The sequence below is a fragment of the Sprattus sprattus genome (genome assembly GCF_963457725.1).
Source record: "Sprattus sprattus genome assembly, chromosome: 9".
Taxonomy (NCBI): domain Eukaryota; kingdom Metazoa; phylum Chordata; class Actinopteri; order Clupeiformes; family Clupeidae; genus Sprattus; species Sprattus sprattus.
Window position 1 is genome coordinate 18784095 of NC_137928.1, and position 24180 is coordinate 18808274.

The 24180-nt window shown below is 46.0% G+C and overlaps 1 protein-coding gene across 2 annotated transcripts; it reads right to left on the bottom strand.

The window, feature by feature from the left end:
• Positions 1 to 496: 496 nt before the first annotated feature.
• ets1 (v-ets avian erythroblastosis virus E26 oncogene homolog 1) lies at positions 497 to 23433 on the bottom strand. 2 transcript variants are annotated; one of them, XM_080844651.1, is made up of 8 exons: positions 23147 to 23433; positions 11630 to 11749; positions 10320 to 10520; positions 10067 to 10144; positions 9590 to 9838; positions 7616 to 7876; positions 4138 to 4256; positions 497 to 3666 (listed from the first exon to the last, which is right to left on the bottom strand). In XM_080844651.1, the coding sequence occupies exons 1-8, from the start codon at positions 23211 to 23213 to the stop codon at positions 3451 to 3453; spliced, it is 1311 nt and encodes a 436-aa protein (XP_080700777.1). In that variant the 5' UTR covers positions 23214 to 23433; the 3' UTR covers positions 497 to 3450. The 2 variants fall into 2 exon arrangements, with proteins under 2 accessions (XP_080700777.1, XP_080700776.1); XM_080844650.1 differs by having other exon boundaries at positions 11630 to 11752.
• Between the last annotated feature and the right edge of the window lie 747 nt (positions 23434 to 24180).

The window sequence follows — 24180 nt, forward strand, 5'->3', positions numbered from 1 at the left end:
GCCACAAACTCTCTTGATCCTCCTCTAAAATAAGGCACCGCCCATTCCATCTTCAAAGTCGCAGGCAGCTAAGACCCCAGATGACTTGGCCTCCGAGGCCTGGCTCTGTTCCTGCAGTGTATCAAATCCAGACCTGTCCTGAGCTGCTCTGCTCTTCTAGTTATAATTCATGGATATGGTTTAGATATGGGAGTCTATCAGGTGACTCAGGTACTATGCTCTTTCTGTAGCGCTCTTTGTTTAGAAAAGGCCTTGTCACCCAATTCAAAATGGCAATAGAAACTTGTAGACCCTATCAGTTACAGCATTATATTGTAGCCCATGCACCTGTAGTGTGTTGTGTTTAAGGAATGGGAGTGTCAATTAGCAATAAAAGAGGCAATCACAAATGTACTTTTTTTCACATATATTTTATAACGTAACAATTTGAAGTACAATAAGAAATAGAAGCTACAGTTTATAAAACTTTCCAGCAGAACATAATGATGGGCCAGCATCAGCCATTTTTTCTCTTTACACAACTGTATATAAGCAGACAGGTCCTCAAATTTCATATATTTTTTGTATAAAAAAGGAAAAAGAAAATCGCTACATTTTGTCCTGTGCTACCTTAATTTCCCATGAAAGCACCAGCTGTCTGCATCTCATATTTCAAAGTTATAAAATATAAATTATTGAAAAATATTCAAATGTTTGTGAACTAAAATACATTAAAATTTCCATTGAACAAAAAAAATACAGAAACACTATAAAATATACAAAAAAAGAAACATAGACAGAAAAAAATGCTTTCCTTATCTGTTATATACTTCTATTTTGAAGTACTCTTGTATGTAGATTTTGCCAAAACGTCACCGTTATTGTTATTTCTTTTTACGTTACAGACGCATATGCTGACATTTAAAGGAGGCTACTTTGACAAACAAAACAAAACAAACAACAAACCGCTCAACACTGTAACCGGCTGAATGAGAACAATTCTTCACCAGAGCTTCACCAGTCTTCCCTGTCATAAAACTTCAACTACACAACAGAATACATCAAATAAAAAAAAATAAAAAAACCTGAATCTCATACCATTAACTTTGAAAAGTAATGCAAACATAGGGATAGGATGATATTGTCTACGCATCATGAATCTTACAAGAGGAACGACAAGGATCTTTAATTCCACAGTGGAGGGTGGTCCGAGCTCTATGTGAAACATACAATAGGACGCTGTGGAATGGACAAGGAAAACACAGCGCAGTTAGTCCCTTGGCCTCCGTTCTCCGACAGGGAAGATGAGCCTGCCGCTTTATGTGGTCAGACCTCACAAGGGTTTGGTTATTATTTCTGCTTTGTGTATTGTTTATTTGTTTCATCTAGACATTTTAATAACGGGTTATGAAATGCAATCTGTACAAACAGACAATTTGGAAAGCTATTCTAATCAGGATTGGTAACATTCAGCTACTGTAAACAATAACATTTGTTTTTTAAGATGAAATTTCTTGACTTTGGCTTGCCCCCATAAGGCCAGTGTACTGTATTCTTCCCACATGGGACTGCAATCAAAAATGGCAGCTCTTTTGTGGAAAAAAATATATCATCGTGATGAACACGATGGCAGTCACAATGACTTTTTTTTTATTACACACAATACAGACCATACTTGAAGTTACATATGACTTCTCAACAACAGAAAGGAGAACTGAAAACATTTTAATGCCTGTGAGCTGCCACTGCTTCTATTGCCCTCCTTTGTCCAATAAAAGTGTCTCTGACTGTGACGGAAAGAGTTGAGAGAAACTAGAAGCCAAAAGAGAAACTGTGCATTTTGACTTGTTCCCAGTGCATTAGCAGAAGCCTTTTGTAAAATGTACCAATCATTTACTCACTGCAGTATGACAAAGATTAACAGGAGCCACCATAACAACGTTTGCCATCTCAATATCAGACTTTCTGACATAAACTATTTCAGTACTGCATTATTCTCCAAATCTTTTCCCATAGCCATGATTCCTTTCACTTGCCAATGCTACCACATTCTCAATACCAAACAACTATTCAGGACTTTTCAACTTACATTCCTATACTTTGCAAAGGCAATAACTCAGATGTATAGTCAAGGTTTCCATTCAGTTTTCTCTCATTTGTGGAATCTCTCTCTTTAGCTTGCAATTTCTCCATCTCTCTCTCTCTCTTTCTTTCATTTTCTTTGTCATAGATCATTTTCTTCCTTAAGTGACTCTACTCATATCACCCACCCAGTCACATTTACATTTATCTCTCAACATGTATTAGGCCAATATTAGCTCTGAGAATGGCATATCAAATACCGTCTGCTACTTTGAGGCAATGCAGACGAAAACAAAGTCAGGCAAAACGCAGTGATCATTATGACTGATGTCTTCTGCACTCTTGTGACAAAAGGGCACGCTTGGCTGTAATAGTGCGACTGGCAGTTGAGTGTGCACATCTGCAGTGTCTCGATGAGTTATAGCTATACTCGTTTGCTGCGAAGTGGCAGGCGTCTGTATGAGTGCGAGCGCTGGCAGTCACCGCTGAAAAGCAACGGCCACTTTCAGTTATGTCAACAACCCCTCTCTCGGTTTGAGTAAAGTTAACGCTCTCCGGGGCCTAGAGGGGAGAATGAGCGAGACAGAAGTCTGTCACCATCCCATTACCATCTCAGCTTTTTTTTCACCTCACATGAAAGAAACTCTCTAGACAGATGTGAGGAGGTAAAAAAAAAATATTTCTTGTCTGAATACCTTCATTTATGTGGAAAGTTACATAAACAATGCAACAACGCTCAACAGAAACGGTTAAAAACTTCTGTGCTTAAAAAATAATACTGGCACAAAACAAATGATCTGAAATAACACACGAAATGAAGACAACACATATTTTGGTCCGTATGTAAAACTCATACCATTGCCTGCCGTGAGTAGGAAGGCTAAAACAGTGTATACGTTAATATAATACATAATTTCTCAAAACTTCTCTCAATTTTGGCAACACGTGACCGGTCCATGCAGTGTCCAACGAGAATTAAACCATCTCACTCTCCTAGTCCCAACCCACCATGTTGGCTGCGTTTTGCTACCTGGGTGAGATGCTAGCTGCACTGCAGTGCTATTCTGCACCAGTACAGATTTCTAACCCTCAACCACAGAGGTGCAAAGACATAAAATCAGACACACACCATCTCTTGACACAACGGAATATGAAAACTTTGGTGCACATTGTTTCTTGATGCCTTCTCTTTTTTAAAAGTCTGAGCAGAACTCAGATAAAAAAAAAGTAGTTTTTTTTCTTTAAACCACAAACAGGTGTTAAGACAGAATGTGATTGGACGATACTGGACACGTTCTGCACGAGGGAGCTGGGGGAAGGGGGATTGGTGAGCAATACTTCTCTGGTCCCTGTTTGTCAAGAGTTCTGTTCGCCGTGCGTGTTCTCCTTTCACTCGTCGTTGTCGGGCTTAACATCCAACATGGCGTGCAGCTCCTCGGGCGTGTAGCCAAGCAGGCTTTTCAAGTCACAAACGAAGCGGTACACGTAGCGCTTCCCCGACGTCTTGTGGATGATGTTCTTGTCATAGTAGTAGCGCAGGCCTCGACTGAGTTTCTCGTAGTTCATCTTGGGCTTGTTTTTCCTCTTGCCCCACCTGCGCGCCACCTGTGTGTTGGAGAAAGGGGGGGGGGGGGGGTACTCAGTCACTCAGAGTGTTTGAAACACCACTTCACCCAGAAGCCTAAGGTGCAGTAATGGCTTTTAAGGCTAGAATAAACAAAGGCCTGGCACTTTACATGTTGAGTTTTATGTGGAGGATGACTGGATCCTTTCACATTTTGCGTCTAAAGGGGTCATAGCTTTGCTTGGGCAAACTCAAGACCAAAGTCTGCATAAAAAGTTTTGAAATAACAGAATTGTGTATGCAGTTCACTCTGTCTGAGGATATGTGGTTGTGAGAGACATCTTGTCTTGAAAGTGACCACATGGCATTTGGTTGTGAAAGTGCACATACTGCATAAGGGCATGTGTGTGAATGTGTGTGTGTGTGTGTGTGTGTGTGTGTGTGTGTGTGTGTGTGTGTGTGTTTGTGTGTGTGTTTGTGTGTGTGTGTCTGTGTGTGTTCTGGGCTCTCACCTCATCTGGGTCGGAGAGCTTGAACTCCCATCCGTCTCCCGTCCAGCTGATGAAGGACTGACAGGACTTATCGGTCAGGAGCTCCAAGAGAAACTGCCACAGCTGGATGGGTCCACTGCCTGCAAACAGACCCAGATGGACACACAGAGGCTTACTGACCAAGCAAGATGCAGCCCGCGAGATTCCAAACACCACAGCCAACATACCAAAAGTGTTCAGAGACTTCTGGAATCCACAAACACCATATTTCTCATGTTCTCATGTATGTCCTTTGAGCGTCGTCTCATATCAGCTATATATCAATCAGACACATACACACAGAGGCATTGTGTGATCAGACAGGGGGAACAAGGCCCTCTTTAAACACAAGGCTCCTTTTGACCAGAGCGCCCCGATCTGTGTGTGTGTGTGTGTGTGTGTGTGTGTGTGTGTGTGTGTGTGTGTGTGTGTGTGTGTGTGTGTGAGTGTGTGTGTGTGCGCGTGTCGACACAGTGTGTTAGGCAGCCCTGCCATGCCCGTGTGTGAATTCCACACCGCTGAGCTCATACCGAGACCAGTCTCCCCAGGCCAGAAGATAAGGGCAGTGACTATGGGGAGCTGTCTGTGTGAGTGTGTGTGTGTGTGTGTGTGTGTGTGAGAGAGAGAGCGAAACAGCTTGGTCCTCAGTGGCTACATGCCCCTACTGTGGAGGTTCACATGCCCGCCTTCCCCCAACGCCACCCTGAAAATCACATCACTGGTATAAACTGCTCTTTGTATAACACTGGACTGAACTAAAGGAGTGAAATGAATAGGACAATGCAGCTGCATATAAATCATCTTTGAAAAGACAATGGTGTTAATACAGATTTAATTCCACACTCATGGTGTGGGATAACTGATGTGCTTTTCTTCAATAGTTAGCAAGTTTAGGGTGCAGGCTGTGAAATAATCTTGTTTGGCAAGAAGCTTTCTAGTTTTAGTGTTTTTGTTGTTGCTATACGCTTTCGATTCATGGTGGTTACTTTTTTGCTTGCTTAACTTCTTTGGGTTAGGTGAAGGGCAAAGCACTGGAAAGCACCTGTAAAAGTGAGGCACACGGCAGTAAAAAAAAAACTTTACTGTAGAGTTGTGTTCTCCGTGGGTGTAGCTGTTGCAAGGCGCGAGACCTTAGCATGAGATCACTGCCATTCTTTTTCAAATGAAAACTAGCAGTGCAAAAAAGAGAGCCTGAGAAGAAACGTTCTGGATTCCTGATCCATTTTTTATGCAAACTAATCACAATCACAAGTTTGCCCAAGGACCTCAGACACTGCAATTTTTATTCCAGATAGAACTCTTCTTTGCTTTCAAAGAACCCAAAATGCAAAGAGAAGACAAAGCTCTGATCCTGCTCTGAACGAAAGGCGGGAAGGCGGAGGAGACTTTGATGCTGTGGTTGCATTGCTCCCCGTAACTTGTTACTTGGTTTGTCATACTTGTGACTGAGAGGTGGAAACCTCAGAGCGTACGCAGCCCTTGGCTTATCTGTCACCTCGTCTGTCACACCGCATCATCTAAAGAAGGATCAGGCTAACTATGAAGTCGCAGTAACACCTCAGCCCACTTTCTGATAAACAAGCCGAATGTTCCAAAGCAAAAGATGTTTTTTTCTTCTAATCTTGCTCTCTTCACCTCCACCTCACGTACAACCACACACACACACATGCATAAACACACACACACACACACACACACACACACACACACACACACACACACACACACACATACACATGCAATTAGCTACACACACACAAATATAGCACATATCCAAACCTAACACAGACCATGTACGTGTATATATTCATGCACACACAGACTTACATATTCATGCACAACCCCTACACACACACACACACACACACACACACACACACATACACCGAGACAGAGAGAGAGAGCGCTAATCTGATGGAGTGCTTGTGTTCATATGCCTAATGATGCAAGCTTTTGAAAGCAAACTTTAATGGACTCCAACAAACACTGAAACTCTCCCCAAAATTGGCTTTTTCATTTTCACTTTCTGGCTTTGGTTCCTGAATGTGCCTTGGGCCTCATCCACTCCAGTGCAGTGGTATCAGCAAAGCTCTTCAAGCGCCATGTTTTCAAAGACATGGGATAATTCCACACACAGAGAAACACATCCACTAAAAATTCAAGACCATGGGCAAACATGCACTGCTTATATCAAAGAGACTATGGCAAACCTCATCAGTTGGTACAGCATGTTAGGTTTTATTTTTTAAACGCATTTGGAGATTAAAAACACAACGTCCTATAAGGCCAATGTGCTTCTAAAGGAAACTGGACATAGCCCATACTAAGAAAACCTAGCAAAGTACACAAAAAAAAAGAAGAAAATGAGATAAATCTGTGAACACATAGACATCCAGGATGGAACATCTAAAAGAGCCCAAAATAGCACCCTGTAGTACCTAGTGCACATGCAAGGTTCTTTGAGCCTCTCCAACCCACTCGTTCTTGATGAACCAAAACAGACACAGGTTCGACAATAGCGCTCCTCTGAGAAGGAGTAATGGTGCTTGTCTGGAGTTAAGTGCACAGGCTGGTATCTCTCCATGTTACTCTAAGGTTGCCAAGACGACCAGAAAAAAAAATGGGTCGAGATGAAGGACACAGATAAAACGCGAACGCTCCTGAGAGTATGGCAAAGGGCTGCTTGAAAAGACAAAACTGCATGTTGCTGGTTCAGTTTCGGTCTCACATCTGAAAACCAGGTTGATTTTGGATAAGCTTTGCCAACACACAGTTGTACTATTATTCAACTGAAATGCAGAAATAATTGGCTCTACTTTGACAGCTTCGTAACAATATTTTGTAGGAAAAAGGCTCTGCTTAAACTATCGAGAAAGCACTGGTCTGAATCCAATAATTTGGTTCAGCTTACAATACCAACCTACAGCCCACAATACCAACCTGTTCATCTTGACAATTTTCACCTGTTGTGATGCTCAAAGATCACAAAAGAGTGTTTTTAAGGAATATAATAAGTTTGAATTTATGAATGCTACAAAAAATGAATACATTACTACTACACTACCAAACTAATATGTTATGGGAGAAGCTTTGCTAAAGGAAAACTTTTAAAAAAAGCCTCCCACGTTCAACATATTAGTAGTCATTAAGAAACTGTGCTCCAGTGAAAATCTCTGAGCAGTGGCTCTGATCCATATTTTATTAGTGTGCGGCTGAGTAAACGCAATGTACAACTATGTCAGGGGATGACTCGTTCTTTATGAGTTGAATATTCCATGACTACGTTTTATGGGTACACGTCAAGCTGGGTGAATGAGTGAGGGGGTGGGGAGTGAAGGGAATTGTGAATAGCTGACTGTACCATTCGCCTAGCCATTGCCCTGATATCACCCTGCCTGTGAATGAATCCTCGACCCTGTGTGGTAGTGTGGCCGTGCGTCAGCGGCGGGTCGCCCCTCACCTGTGTAACCTGCAAGGGCTGCGGCGGGGATAACGGGCTTGTCCTTGCTGAGGTCCGAGCGCTCGCGCACGTAGTCCTTGAAGGTGCCCTTAGGCTTGTGGCTGTGCAGGGCGCTGGGGTAGTCCTCCGAGTCGAAGCTGTCGTAAGAGGGCACGCGCTGCAGGCTGCTGAAAGACGACTGGCTGCTCCAGGACTGCGTCAGGCGGTCGCAGCTCTCGAAGCTGTCGATGCTCTCGAATGAGTCCTGACCGCCTAACTTACCTAAGGGGAGAGAGCAATAGGGGGTAGTGGAGAGAAAAGGACAGATGGTGAGAAAGGGCGGTTTAAACATTTCAACACACAAAAACACTTTTTAAAAATATTATGTGTTTCATCCACGCTACACAGCCAAGCCAAGACAAGTTGCTCAAACACAAAGACCACATCATTCTACGGTTGATTCACTTCGACGAAACCATAATGTGCAGATGTTTGGGTTTGTCTAATTGGGAGCAAATCACACAAATTGTTTCTCTATATCTAGCCAACCGTGAGATAAAAGTCATGTTTCAATTGAACGCCACTTAGGAACGAAAGCTAATACAAGGCTCCACTGATCCCGAGATCTTCAGTTGGACAATTGAAGCCACATGTTTCTTTTTTGGTGGTGCCACAAATACTTTCCCACGTTGCGAAAAACACACCATGCTCTGCCAAATCGGGGGATTTATTGTGTACGAGCCCTGGACATACCTAGCGGGCGAATGCCCAGGCAGTTCCCTCAATCTGAATCGTGCATCTGAACTTCACTAGGTCACTGCTGCTTGATGCATTTGTTCAGCTGGGGGGATTGGGAGGACAGAAATCCAGGCTTTTATGGACTCAGTGCAAACCACACTGTTAATCCCTGGCCAAACTATCAGTGCAGGAGCCAGCAGATGTACATGTGGTAAGGAAAACAGCGGGCTTCATGAGAAAAGCACAAGATGCTCTGGTTTCCCTAACACCTCTTTGTCCCTGAGCATACAGAGAAAAGGAGAGAGAGAGAGAGAGAGAGAGAGAGAGAGAGCGAGAAAAACCTGAGCATGTCGAAAGTGACCTCCCTTTTAATTGTTTTACATAAAAGACAGGGGACAGGCGTTCCTGCAGAACATTGTGGCTTTGTACACTTCTCACTTTGATGCAAATCAATTTTGTTTTCTTTTTTTTTTCTCTCACTCTTTGTCTCTCTCCCTCTCATTCGGCTCCACAGCCGTGAGCTTCTGAGGCGGGTTGTGCTCAAACCACAACCAAACCCAACGGCCTCCTTTTCTTCGCTGTCGGTACAGACACACACACACACACACACACACACACACACACACACACACACACACACACACACACACACACATGTGCCATTGCAAGATGTCAAATCACCAACAACAAGTTTGTGTGTGGGTGAATCATGTGCAACAAAAGAAAGAAGATTTATGTCAGAATATTCTGGTTTATGTAACATATCATAATGCAAGCTACATACACCAGAACATTGGATGGCAATTTGGAGGTAAAGCAAAAAGACATTCCTGAACAGGAAGAAACAAAACTGAACTCTGTTGCATCTGATCTTAAGAGATAGTTAAACGCTGTAATCGTAGTCGACTGCGTGAGAAGTGAAATCACTCATGAAATCGCACTGCACTTTCCTCTCCTTTCCGTTTCTGCTCTCTTCCTCTTACTCTCCCTCTTTCACACACCCACACACACACACACACACACACAGATGCACAGACACAGACACAGACACACACACACACACATACACACACACACACACACACACACACACACACACACATAGACAGACACAGATACACACACACGCGCACACACACACCATAACACAGACACATACATAAACTTACACATGCACATACACTGTCCAACCCACACACACTGTTTACACACACACACACACAGTCGTCAGCATCATTCCACAGCGCTGACCCTCACCTCGGCTCATGCGCCCCACACACATGTTGTCGGGGGAAACAACCTCCTGTTTGATGGGGAAATAATCCCCCTGCAGTGGGTTCAGGGGTGTGTCCCGCAAGATGACATTGGGGTAGGACTCGTTCTCATATTTGAGTGACAGCAGGTCCTCTGAGCTGATTGGATGCAGGGTCTGGTAGGACTCTGTGATGAAGCCAGGCTCGGTGTACTCTGAGGGCGGCACGCACTGAGCATGTTCAATGCCATAGCCTGGAGGGACATGAGACAAATATCATGTCACTGACTCCATCATCATCATTGCTTTTAAAATGCAGGGCTGAAATTCTGCTTTCACTCGCCTGTGATTGCCCATATAGGCTCATCTTACCTATACTGAAAAAAATCCCCCCTATTCATCGACCTATATTGTTCCCCATTTATGAAATGGCTGAAGAGTACTGTGGGGGAACAGGTGTAAAGGAATTGAGTGATACTCACTGACAAAGTAGTCTGAGGTATAACGAGATTCCTGGAAAGTGGAGGTCAAGCCGTTGATTGGGAAATGCTTTGTGTCTTCTGCAATGGGACAAAATGATGGATAAATTAGGCACTTATCGAAGACATCAGGCACTCAAACCACTCAGCACAAATGTGTATAATGTGATTAACCATGTTATCACCATGTGGATATTTTGAAAAAGAGCCAAACGCAGTTTTTCGCTTGGACGCAGTGACGGGTGTTTCCTCTCACCTTTCTGCAGCATTTCAAGGTGTTCCCAAAGGATGTCCCCAACAAAGTCAGGAGCCAGGTCCAGGAAGCGGTCCTTCCCTAGCGCGCACAGGCTGGCCCCGTTCATGCAGAACTTGTGGAAGTCTACGTTCTTCAGGGTGAACTCATTCACTGTCCATGTAAGCCACTCCCTAACATGGTCCTCTGTCCACTGTCTGGGATCTGCGGAGACAAAAGGCACCATTGTCAAGGGCGAGACGACGGGAGGTCACACAGTTGATTCCTCGGGCTAACGACCCAGCCAGAGTCTATTAAAAACACGCAAACGACTACAGTCAACATCTAAGAATGGCCGAACATCTGAATACTAAATTGCCTGAATATCTGAATAAAGGAATGGTCTGAATTTTCACCTCTGTCAAATGTTTTCATCACTGTTCATTTGGCATGTGTTTTTTATCCAGACAAAAAACAATACAGACTAAATATACATATTGCCAATGTCTGTGCCCTCTGGCAGCCAAATCTATTGCCAGCGCCTGACTCGACCAGATGGCCAACAGGACCCTCTGTTCTTCTGCCCTTTTCTCTATAGCTTGGCGTGTTGCGTGATAGTCTATTAATAGGTTAGAACTGTGACACTGAGACATTTGGCTGGCCTGAGCCGAGGACATTGCAGCATTTCTGTTGGTCTGCTTTTTCAAACGGACAAAACGAAACGATATATTATCTTGGTGGTGGTGTTGTTGTAAAGACAGATGGGAGTCAGGGTTCCTTCCAAAGGCTTTCGGGCCACACGTCGATCATCCTGCACTGAATCTGATCAGACAGGCCCTCTTCTCCTCAGCTATTTACAGACAGGCCTCACAAACCCGGTGCGGACCAAGTACGCTTGCCTGGCCGCCCGAACGCACAGAGTGAAGCATTCTGCGGTCTGCCTCAATTTGAAAAACGTAATTCACAACTGCTGCTTATAGCTGTCATGTGTCCATCTCCTTGCCTTTCTCAGCGCTCTGTCTCCAAAACCACACATTTTTGAGCAACAGTGGATATGTTAAAAAGAAAAGAAAAAAATCATCCACTTTGTCTGCATCAGATATATTGAATGTTGTTTTCTGCCTAATAGCATCATGGCTTTATTGAGTAAACAAATACACTTGAGGGGAAGAGTTTAAGTTAAACTGCCGATGTGACGTGGACATTGTTCCTCATTTGGGACATGTGGTTAGGCACTAATTCTATAATGGTCCAAATGGCCTCTGACCAGTGTAATGCTCTCATCAGCACGACAGACAGAGACAGTGTTCTAACAGACGTCACAAGTTTTTTACCTTTGGGGATTCCCAGTCTCTGTTGTTCCTTGGTAAAACCACTGAAGGTGGCTTTGAGAGCCTGTGACATCATCTCTTTGCTTCCAGGAGTGAGCAGTGGCATGTCTCCGCAGTCCAGGTCTACTGGAAAAAAAAAAAAACAAGAGAAGAGTCAACATCAATTCCAAGTAATGGCCTGTAAAGGGATTTCACAATGATTAAGCTCTTGCATCATAAGAGTCTTGCATGGATGACTTCTAGATGGAGTGAAATTAGCTCATAGTGGTGTGAGAGAAAGGGACACAACGTTCTGCTTTTTGTTTTGGTGAGGAGGAACAAGGATTTCTTGCCACTGCTTGCTTGTTTAGTAGGACACTTGATATGTCCACCAGCTCGCTGCAGACCCCCTGTGTGGCCTTTTATCCCTTGACCCCCTTGTTCAAAGCCCTGAAGGTGGTCTGCGAGAGCTTTGTGTGGAACCAGGACCACGGGCCTCATGAGGATCTGATAACCCCTGCATATGGGTCACAGTGAGTGCCCTTCATACCACATGTTCCCCCCCGAGAGACAGAGTGGCTACTGTCGGACGGCCACTGCAGGGGTCAAGCAGTCAGGGCCGTGAGGTCGAGGCCACGGGGTGATGATGTCACAGGGAGCCCTGGCGGACAGTGTAGTCCCGAGGGGGCCGGGGGGGGTTGGGATGGTGGGGTCAGTGAACACACGGGTCTCTGTTCCGCTTCTCACAGCCACTGAGCACTCAGCAGGACACACAGAGGCCCTTTTTGATGGCGTTAAACAGTGCCCAGTGACTCTCCCCTGATCCAATTAGGGGTGGCAGAGACAGAGAAGAAGAAGAAGGGGGAAACCCCCCATGACCTCACACTCCCCCACCCTCCAGGCCATCATGAGGGCCAGCAAGGCAGAGGCCTCCCAGTGTGAGGCCCATAAAATGAGGCAGAGACAGAGGCAGACGGAGGTCCGGTGACTGCAGAGTTCATTTGAAGAGAATTGGGGGGGGGGGGGGGGGGGGGGGTTAGGCTACATTAACCCTAATGAGAAGCAATGATAGATCTATTGAGGTTTCTTTGCTATCACACGGCAAAGGAGGCTTTAGGGTCTGGTGGTGTGGAGATTGTGGTGTGGTGGCTTTTGTGTGTGTGTGAGTGTGTGTGTGTGTGTGTGTGTGTGTGTGTGTGTGTGTGTGTGTGTGTGTGTGTGTTTTGCTCCCAGTCACTGTTCTCCTTCCACCACCCAGATGTTCTGGCAGTGCTGCTGCGTTCTGAGTTTGATCTGCCAGCTCAGACTGCCTCGTACTTCACGCTTTTTTTCCCTCTTTTCTTTTTTCTGCCCCCTTCTTTTTTTTCTTACTCCTCGTTGACGCGACAGGCTCTGTCTGGAATGCACAACAGCTGTCCTTCCCTCCCCACAGCCTCTTTCTCCTTTTTTCTCTCTCATTCACTCCCTCACACTCCCCCATCTCTTCCAGCATCTCTCTCTGCCTCACTCCCTCTCTATCTCTTTCCCTCGCTCTCTCACCATCGCTCTCCCTCTCTCTGTCTCATTCCCATCACATCTTGTCTGAGTGACCAGGCGCTGGAGCTGGGAAACTTGACAGAACTACATTAAGCAGGAGCTCTCAAATGGATGAGAACAATAATGTGCTGCTGCGTGATTCAATTAGGCCCGGGACGCCTCCCCCCCACTCCATTTGGAGCTCTTAATTGCACATTAGCGGCTACATTTTACTGGCTTTGTGTCAGGCATTTGCATGGCACAAAAAGAGGGCCCCATTTTCACATTACCCAAAAATTACTGTATCCCCGTATCCGTCCATTGCCTCTGTAATGCAAAAAAAAAAAAGAATGCAAATCTGTTTGACGAGAGCGAGCGGCTGACATGTTTTGCAGCTTCGTGCCGATCTCGGGTAGAAGATTGATGTTTTTGTTTGAACGGCGGATCACACACAGCAGCGTGCTAACGAACTCCAGCGCCAGGACGCTCATTGTTACCAAATGTAGAAACGAGGCTCATGAAAGTTTTCACAGACAAAGCACTTTTTTAATTTAAATAAAAGAGAGAAAGGGGGAGGACAACAGACGCTAAATGAGCAGCATACCTATTGTCTGAGAGTTGCAAACAAAACTGTGAACCTCACATCACACAGGCGATGTGTCATACAGAGAACAGGCGCCTTCTAACTGTTTTAAGTGCAATGAAAGCGAGGAACTGAGTAAGCGAGGTATATGATGGTGGGTGGGGGGATAGGGGAGGCAGAGAGAGAGAGCGAGAGACAGAAAGATGGCTGTCTCCAGCTTAAGGCTCCCTTTGATGTTACAGAGAGTCTATTTGAGATGGGCGGCTCTCAGTTTATCTGCACTTTCGAACTGCTCTTCTCATCCTCGTCCTTGGCCCCGTGGTGGTCCGCTCCATACTCGGCTTGGCCAGGCTAGGCTCTGCACGCGCCCACGCCAGCCCTGAGAGCTCTTCAGGCTGAATATGGACCCAGCCCTGATCCTGCAACGTGTCTGCCAACCTAAGGGCCACACCGGGGCTGCATCTGTAATTCACCCCCAAATCACTGACTGCCTGGGTGGGGCCACATCCACGGCACCTCTGTCTCTCACTCACTCCTCACTCAAGCTTTTTCTCAAGGTGAGGTGGCTGTAACCAAGAACCGCACACCTGTTTTTTTTTCTTTTTCAACTTCAATGCAGCTTGATAAACTGCTGATTCTGTGACATTGCTACGTACTGCTGGCCCTGTGCGTGCACAGAAGTCTGCAAGGTATTCAAATATTCCCGTGGTCTGCGATCTCAATACGTGGCTATGCCTATTGATTATTTGAATCATAAAAATTGTGCTAGTTTTGCATTCGTCAGCTTATCCTCAGTAAGCCAAAAGTCATTCACTGTGTGGAGACAAAGCATCGGAGAGGAGAACACTCACAGGCTCCAGGCCTCTTTGAACCTCCTTCCATTAAGTGAACAGAAAAGATCAAAGATCTCGGGCAAGTAATTGGGTTCTTTGGGGAAGTTTCTAGGAAGGGTGCACTTCTCACTCTAGCCATGTGAGGCTGCTGGACCTGAACGCTCTGGCCCCTTTTGCGTCATCTGTCACACACACACACACACACATACACACAAACACATAAACACACAGAGGCTGACAACTGTCTGTTTTGACAGCTTCATCCTTCTTCCTGACTGACAATGGGAACGCAAACATCCACACGCCTTGACTTGGAACATCAACTTAGACAACCTTAGGACATCTCTCAAGGAAGGACATATTCTCACATACCTCTTACTGAGTTTAACTAACTGCTAAGTTCATAGTCTGTCACGTATAAATGTTCTACATAAAAAAGTGAACAGGACAATCTAAACTCTCAACAGGTTATAAGAAAGGGCTGTTTTAACTTCTCCCTGGTGAGAAGATTTTTCTACCAGCTGTTGCTGTGTAGTTTCCATACCACTGGCCTGAAGACCAATAGCCTGCTGTGAGGGTTCAGGTCTGACGGCTGTAGACTGGGGTTTGTGTATGAGGAGGGGTAAAGGGACACGTGAACCAAATTAGCAGCCTTCACGGCCCGTAGGCCTGGGCAGGGGGTGTGAAATTGGGATTTTGTGGCCCCGGAGGGGGGGGGGGGGGTCGTGCTCAACGGAGAGGAATGGGGGGTGGGGGGGAGGGTGTGCCAGGGTGGGGCAAGGGTGAATCACTTATCTGAAATGTGCTCCCATCACAAGACTGGACGGAGGATGAATGGGAGCGCCTCACAGGGGTGACATCAGAGTGGGCACGGTGCCAACGCAACGCCTCTATCTCTGACTGTTCTCATTCATAACCCCCCCCCCCCCACACACACACACACACACACACACACATTCCCGATCCCCCAGTCCCTTCCCATTAAATGATGCAATGAGATGCATGGAAAAGGCAACGTTCTGCCCAAAGGGAGAATCACTGGCTGTGTTCACAGATAGGATATAAATATCTCCAGATTGAAGATTGGATGTGTGTGTGAGTGTGCGTGACACTTGTGTGTCTGTGTGTGTGTTCATGTATGTCTGTCCCTTTCAGGGTGCGTGAGAGAGAGCACGTGGGAGTGTGATTAAAAGCCATTCGGGTCTCTGTGGGTCACCCCATGGTCTGACAGTTATTTTGGGGCGAAATTTATATGGGCCGATATGTCTAATTTGCATAAGAGTCTAACAATGCACCTTTTCTTTTGGTTCTTTCTTTTCGCACCATCTCGTTCTTTTTTTCATTCTTTCCTTCTCTGTCTTGCTCGCGTTTCTCCCTCCCTGCAGTGGTGTGTGGGTGCACTTTGTTTACGCATGTGAGAGGGCTTGCTTCCTGCTGCCAAGCCCTGCTGTAGCATCTAGAGAGGGGTGAGGGAAGAGCTAGACACGCTAGCGCTCTGAGAAACCAGCTCCACTCCCCTATCAAGCCTCTTTTTTATGACTGGAGACCGTTTCTTGAGGGCCGCACGAGCCACCTCCGTCCCCCCGTCTTTAGGGCCTCCACGGGGGTCCGAGAGAAGCACTCACCTCTGCCGTTCCTCTTCAGAGGTGGCGCTGCTATCATAAAACCCTTCTTTGATAAAGATCCTTATCTCTCACAGCACGTCTCGGGGAGAGAGAGAGAGAGAGAGAGAGAGAGAGAGAGAGAGAGAGAGACATAGGGGGCATAAAGTCCTCCAGTATGAACAGGGCCCATTCAAGCCAGCTAGCTCTCACTGAGGGGGGGTGGCAGTCTGAAGTGGAGAGCTTGTTCTACCACTATTTGGATTTCCATGCGAATACGAGGGTGGGGGGGGGGTGGGCGACAGAAATGGAAGTGGGCGCTCGTGAGTTCCCGGTGCCTGTGCCAAGGCTGCCGGTCTCTGTGAGGTCACGGCCCGGGGCTATCCCACCCCTGGAACACTGTGGCTATTCTTAGTGCTGGCCGTCTTCACTGCGGCCCCTACTGGAGATGGCGAATGCAACCCTCAGGCGCCTGGCCGCGGCGGTGGCAGAGGAGTGGCCAACCGCTGGCCCTTGCGAAACCAAAAAAAATACCTCCCTCCGTGACTGCTCCATCAGCTCTGTCTTACCAACGCCCCCGGCACACTATCCTCCTCTTGTTCTCTCTCTATGAGTCTGCACTGCACTATGTCTCTCCGTGGCTGTGTCTGCGAACCCTGCCTCCTGTAATTGTGTGGTAGCTGGACCACATTCAGTTGAACCAGACAAACTGACATGAGCAAACACATGTGGAGGTGCGGGCCAGGAAGATCTAGTTTTTTGGAGAACTAGGGCTCCGAGAGCAGAGCAGGTGGCCCAGGAATGGAGAAAGATTGAGAGAGAGAGAGTGAAAGATAGAGAGAGAAAGAGAGAAAGAGAGCAGCATTCTTTTTCTGCTGGGCCTGTGCAGCTATAAACAGTCGAGCAACGGCGGCGAGATCCGCAGGAACTGCCGCAAGAACTGTTTAGGTGCTGGACCAAACAAACGAGAAAAATGACAAACTATAGCTCTGTCCCTTGCATTCTTTCTGCAAACTTCTGGTCAGTGCTTTTTGAGATTTCCAAAACAGAGTGAAAACCTTCGGAGGGAAACAGGGGAGGAATACGTAGGCGTATTTACTCTTCCATCCTGACTTTGACACACTGTACCACTTTGTGGACATATATGTATGTGTATATATAGTAAATATATATAAACCATAGTGTCTGCGAATAATTATACATCTAACGGTTTCTGTGCATTTAGGATCAGTCAATGGGCAACAGATGCATTCTCAATTAATGAATTCCCCGAAGACCACATTGTTTTCAAGTGACATGCCGCACATTCCATGGCTGTTTTGCCATCCGTAATGTGAGCGGCGCCGCTTTTCGTTTGTTCTTTCTCAGCGTTTACGAAGGCGCAGCTATAACACCAGGCGTCGAGCTCAGATGGCGTTTTAATCGCAAACTAATGAAGGAGTTAAAGTGCTCTGGTTTTGGCAAACAAATACTACACGGTGCTACACCGGTTTTGAAAACCATGGAGATAGGAGGGACGCCATGCCGGGTTCAACGCTTGTGCTAACTGACTGTACAAGTGTTTCGTTTTGATGTTTCACTTTTGGCCACGTGACGTGGCTCTGAACTAGAGGAACTCTGGTTCTCTGTTTGGATTTCTGCTAGCTCCCACAGATATTGCCAGTACATTTCCACCCAGCCCTTTATGTTGCAAGCAGAGAGTGAAAAGATTTCAGTAATATTGAAGCGCGCACACACACACAGATACAAACATACACACAAAGACAAACACAGTAAGACTGTGAACCAATACATAGCTGACGTTGCGTGAGAACGTTGTAACACATGAGAACACATTGTGGCTATTTCCAAATATGTGTACTCATCAAATGACCAGAACATTCGAACCTAAGAACATTAGCTGGCGTCTCCGTCCCAGGAGCCCATATAGTGCATGCGAATCCTGTGAAAAAGCCAGTGCTCATTACTCCAGCCTCTTGGGTCTCCTCCAGATGCCTACCATGCCTATTGTTCAGCCCTCAATGGCCCGAGCAGCCCTCTCTGTGTTGGAAGAAGAATGTGTCTAAGGAGGAGAGAAAGGTGAAGAAACTGATTGCAGCTGCTAAGACGCCCTTACCCTGGGCCAGAGGAGAGCACGTGCCTCCCGGTTCAAACTTCAAACGGCATGAGGCACAGATCTGCACGTCTCCATCCAGAGGAGTATTTTGCGCATTTCGCCACATGCAATTTTAATGTGTTTCGCCACGGCAAAACAAAAAGCGTTGAGGCTCAAACACCTAGTTCACTTAGCTACTCCACACTGTGAGCGGTACGAGACGTGGCTCACATGGCAATACCATGAGTCGTGGAAACTTGTAGTGCTCGTAAGTTGTCGGCGGGGGTGCCCTGTCTGCAACACAGTCAGGTGGCGGCTACTGCGATTTGTGTGGTACCGCTGGTGCGCGTGATGGCAAAAGCAGCGCTTGCTCTGGAGTTCGAGTGCTGACTTCAAAAACAGGTGGACAGGATGACAACGCGCACCAAAGCAGTGGGCCTGAGAGGCCTGTGCTGTCTGCTATGGCGCCCCGAACCACTCTCTCTCTCTCTCGCGTGCGCGCGCTCTTTCTCTCAGTCGGCCCGTTTGGGATCGCCGGCGAGGCAGAGGTAGTGGGCCCATGAGCTCTCTTGGTGATGTTTTAAACAGACGCCACGCAAACATGACACGACCTCCACATCCTTGACAAGCAGTAAGCCAACACTGCACTGAGTCACAGAAGACCAGGCACTAGAGCAGAGAGGGACAAAACCAGATGTAGCAACACATACAAGAAAGGTCTGTTTGTGTGTGTGTGTGTGTGTGTGAGAAGGAAAGAGCGAGAGACAGGCTTTGTGTGTGTGTGTGTGTGTGTGTGTGTGAGTGTGTTTGTGTCTTTAACAACAGAAGAAGACGAAGAGGACCTACAGTCATGCTTAGTGACGTGCGGAAAGTCATCTGGATGTGTGTGTGTGTGTGTGTGTGTGGGGGGGGGGGTGGATGTTTAAGGGGGCTGGCTGTGGCGGCAGTCCTATCCTACAGGCAGAGTGACTCAGTAATTAGCCTTTAGCAGGCGTCTGGGATGAGCCGAACATAGCAGCAGCGCAACGCCATCACTTCAAGAGAAGGCCAGACAGGAGCGCATGTGGCTCACAGAGGACACAAAAGAAGAGAACAAGAGAAGGAGGAGGAGAGCGGAGGGAGAGGAGGAGAAGGAGGGCAGAATAAAGTGTCCCACGCTATGTTCTTTTTTTTTGTCTTCTATGGTGAAATGGACAGACAGCCCAGGGAATGGTTCTCCTCAAGGGCTGAAGAGATCATTGTGATGGCTGAGGTCAACTAACATTTCCGAAATAGTCTTCCATGTCAAAAGTGGTGCTCAGCTTACTAATGCACGTGCCAAAGTAATTTTGTAGTGCAATCAACTGTCCTGCTTTTCAACGCTATTGTTCTAATGCTTTTAAGACATCCATTAAAGCCCTGTGTGTACTTGATTACAGCTCTCTTTTCTCTCTCTCTCTCTCTTTGTATCAGTCTCCCTCTTTATCTTTCTGTCTTTCTTTTTCCCCTCCCTCTGTCTCTCTATCTATGAGTTGTTCTCACACATGCTTACTATTTAGCGCACTGGGGCATTCTGAAAGTAACACACCGCCTTTTATGACAGCTTTAAAGGGAACCATAAAGATGTGAAGTCACCAGCACAGTATTCAGAAAAAAGAAGGGGGGGGGGGGTGTAGGTCATTTAAACAAGTGTACATTCAGACAGGGGGCTTTTCACTAACACACATGATGAGGCGGGCGGGAGTCGGACAGAGACCCACTGCTGACATGGCATGGCCTGCCCTCCCTAACTAAGAAAACATTAGCTGCAGAAATAACTAGCGCAGATTTTGGGTCACAGTGGGCATGTCAGTGCTGACTTACAAGGTGTGTCACTTTTTCCTTCCAAGCTCCCTCCAAAGTACAGTAAAAACAACATGACTTAGTTCAGGACATAAAAAGTCTTTGAAGTGCCATTTTTTTATTTTAATTTTATTTCATTTTTCAACATCACAGAGAATTAATAAAAACCGAAGCCAGACTCAGTCATTTGTTTGTGTGCTCGGCCGGCAGCCCACTTCAGAGAAACCTGAATCACCCCGAGAGCACTGTTTGCTCAGCTGCCCCTCTCTCTGCCAAGCCGGCTCACACTCAGGGCACCCGGAGCCCGGGTGGCACGGCGGTTAGGGCACCACCGTATGAAACCCAGGCCCGCTGCCCTATTATGTAACACCGCTAGCGCTAGCACTCATGGCCCCACCCACCCCCCCCCCCCCCCCCCCCCCCCCGCCTGAGTCTCCAAAGACCCATTAGGAGAACTTATGAGAGGACCTCGCTGATTCGCATTTCCTTTTGACATTTTTTTTTGGTGTGTGTGTGCCGAGTGCCTTTGGGATTATGGTCAGTGACAGGAGGCATCTGTCACAAACCTGTGGCACCACCGTGTCTCTGCCAAGCCAGGCCAGCGCAGGACCAGGGCGCCCAATCGAGACGAATGCTGCCGCAGCAAAATCAGATAAAGGAGGACAGAGGGTGGCCCACCCGTACCACAAACATTCCTGTCATTCACTGAACCCTGGAACACACTACTGGAAAGAGAGAGAGAGAGAGAGAGAGAGAGAGAGAGAGAGAGAGAGAGAGAGAGAGAGAGAGAGTAATTGTATGCTACAGGGTAGTATTCCTATGGGATTTTACAAGAGAAAAGAATAAGAAATGGCTGTCTGACTTGGCTGCTGGCCCTTGAGTACTGAGGTGAGTTGTGTTTGGGTTGGATAAAGCTTCAGTGCTGAAAGGCCATGCTCTTCTCAGGGCAAACACAAACACCCATCACCTTGGGGGATCTGGCGTAATTGAAATTCCACTATCTCTTGAGATGGTTATGCTTCTTGTTGTGTCTACATGTCGGCATGCCAGACAGCCACTTTCAGCAGGGCACATTCAGAAGCCTGAGATGTAAAACTTCAGCAGAACTACCTCTGCTACCGTTCACATGTTGTACTTGGGTGCTTTGATTTGGTTTAAGGGTCTCAGAAACCCAAGAAATACACTTATCTATTTAAAATCACTACAATATTTCAAAAATATATCCACAAATAGCATCAAGTATGGGATACATTCACCTTAACATAATTGAGATTTCCCACCGCTTGTCTTTGCCCAATGGCAAGAAACCGGTCATTCTCCAGAGCTAAAAAGCTTAGCATTGCCTCCATGTTTGAATCAAAGGGCATGTTCCTCTTTAGATGTCGAGGGGGGTTCATTAGCAGGCCAGAGTGAGAGTAAACAGGAGTGACCGCACTCCTGACCTGGCCGCCTCAGTCCTTGGCAGTGGCAGCTCAGCCCTGAGAGATGGCGGCTGGTGAAGAGTGAAGGAGCTAGCATTGCAAAATGGTTTTGCAAGATAGTATGAAGTTTTGGCAAGCCTTTCACAAGTGTCAGCACTTTTTTTGTATTTATCAAGAGTGTTTCTCCATCCGAGTGTGTGTGTGTGTGTGTGTGTGTGTGTGTGTGTGTGTGTGTGTGTGTGTGAGTGAATGTGCGTGCACTCATGTGTGCAACGTCTGCAGGTGTACTAAGCTGTTGATTCACACCTCTATCTGCCGCAAGCTAAGAATATGACAAATCCCCATAAATAGCTGCAACCATAGTCACCTTATTATTCACTCAACTTACCAAGTGAATACAGACGAAGTTACAATAAGAAAAGTACCTCTATGTCTGCCCATCTGAGGGAACGTCACACACACTCACACACACACACACACACACACACACACACACACACACATAACTTGGCACAATGCTGTAGGGGTCAACCCTGAGGGCAGTCCTACACTGCGTACTCATCACCTCAGCCTGGTCCTCATGAGACTCTGGTCAGAGTGAACCCGGGGGAGGGGGGAAATCCTGCTGACTACCTCTGGCACATGCCCTGAGTCCCTGCTCTCAGCCTGGCCAACTAAGGGTGGTGAATGGGCAGTGACACAGCACTGAGACATGTTGGAGTTAAGAATGAGTTTCTCTGCAAAAATGTGGTGGTCAAACAAGGTCAGGAAAATTGTGAAAGAAAGAAAGAAAGAAAGAAAGAAAGAAAGAAAGGAAGGAAGAAAGGAAGGAAGAAAGACAACTTTGGCTGATAACTAATACAAACAAGGGCCAACAATAAACTGATCCATCCGTATATATTTCATCTCCATAAAATACAAAACAAACTATAACCTTCCACATTGAGCAAGAAAAACTGCTTCAAAGTCGCATGCACCAGCAGCAAAACTTCAGTGCTATTTCTTCACATTTGATATCACTCTTGTTATAAGTTACTAGCAATAGCAACAGGAGCATCATTTCAGACCGAACCGGCGGGGTTACTGTCAAATGCTAGACCTGCATATAGCCTTCTCAACCTAACATAGAGCAACGTTGAAGCGCGAAAGCTAAACGTGGATGGAAATATTTATTCTCCAAACAACCCTGAACCAAATATAACCATTTAAGTTTCTATTTCATTAGACAGTGATAAGCAAAATATAACACCAACGCATTTTCAGCTGATGCTGCAGGATCAGTATGATACCGCCGCATATGTCTGTAAATAATTAATGCGCTCATAGCATGTATCTTAACACAAAATAGAAATACAGTGATGATTACTACACATACATAGAATTTGCTCGGTGGCAGCAGCTGTTCTTAAAGCCGCAGTGTTTTTTTGCAGCTGGAAACATGCAACATGGGAGATAAACTATCCCGTTACTTTACAGATATTCAACACCTTCTTAAGACACTTCTTCGATTGCCGTAACACATCTTCGACTCAACGTTTAAGAACACAGGAGGCAGATGTACAGAAAATTGCAAGTGTTTCAATAAATGACAATAAAGAGAATAAGCTATTTCTCAGAGACAAGCACAAGATATTCAAATATAATTGCAGGACAATAGTGCTGAATAACTTACCTTCCACCTTCTCAGATTTTATAATGGTTAACGTTGGTTTCATATCAACAGCTGCCGTCATGATCATGTATTCAGTATGTTCAGCAGGGTTTCTTTACCCCGATATAATAGTCCAAAACTATGTTTTAGACTATATCGTCTAGCCTTATTTCCCGAAAAAAACTTAAACTTTCTATTTTGCTTTTTTTTCTCTTCCACAATTTATACAGATATTCAGCGACGTTTATTACTAGTCCTTAAACTTGTCTTTCGCTTTCTCTCTCCTACTCTTTCTCTCTCTCCTTCTTTCTTTCTTTCTCTTCTCTTTCTCACTCACTCACTCACTCCTTCCCTCCCTCCCTGTACCTTCGTCAGGGCGTTTCTGTGCTTGTCGGTGCGGAAGAGGCAGCTCCCGTGGCAGCGTACATGTACGACACTACGAAGTGGGCGGCGTCAGCAAGGCCAAATGCTTCACAATTCAATTACATTCCTTTCAGCTGAGGCTCCTCCAGAATCCCATTACATTATCACGTAGCGTCACAGGGGATGTCAATTCTTAACAGTTACACGTTTGTCTGAAAGTCACATTCAGGTTTTTTTTTTATCGTTCATTGGAAAAGCTTGTTTCTCTCTCTTTTTTTTCTTTTTTCCCTTTTTTATCCTCTTTGAAGCAAAACATAACAGCTGGGAACTTCCCCTTCTCACATAACACTTGTGTTAAGTTTAAATGGAATACGACTGGCAAGGAGAAGGCTATTGCACAAGGAACCAGAAGTCACATCATGTTCAAAATCGGATTGTCTTGGGCAAGAGCTTGAAACCCTACACCGCAGTGCTCAGTATAAAAGGCTGATGCAAGAAATTGCCTACAGAGCCTAATTAGCCTACTGATGATGGTTTTATCACAGTGCTAATTTCCCCATTTTTAAAAGTCCATTATCAAGAGAAAAGTAATGAAATATACATGAAGAATGAAGGCATGGCTTTTCATTCTTTCTTGTTGGTAACCAACCACAGTTGAACAGCCTCCTCTGGATTTCCCCATGTTATCGAAT

Excerpts from the sequence above, each read along its gene's own strand:
- ets1 (XM_080844650.1), bottom strand. The coding sequence starts at position 23,213 with ATGATCATGACGGCAGCTGTTGATATGAAACCAACGTTAACCATTATA. Across the intron at positions 11,753-23,146 it reads AAAATCTGAGAAGGTGGAAG|TAGACCTGGACTGCGGAGAC; the intron begins GTAAGTTATTCA and ends TTTTTTTTCCAG. Across the intron at positions 3,667-4,137 it reads AGCTCTCCGACCCAGATGAG|GTGGCGCGCAGGTGGGGCAA; the intron begins GTGAGAGCCCAG and ends TCCAACACACAG.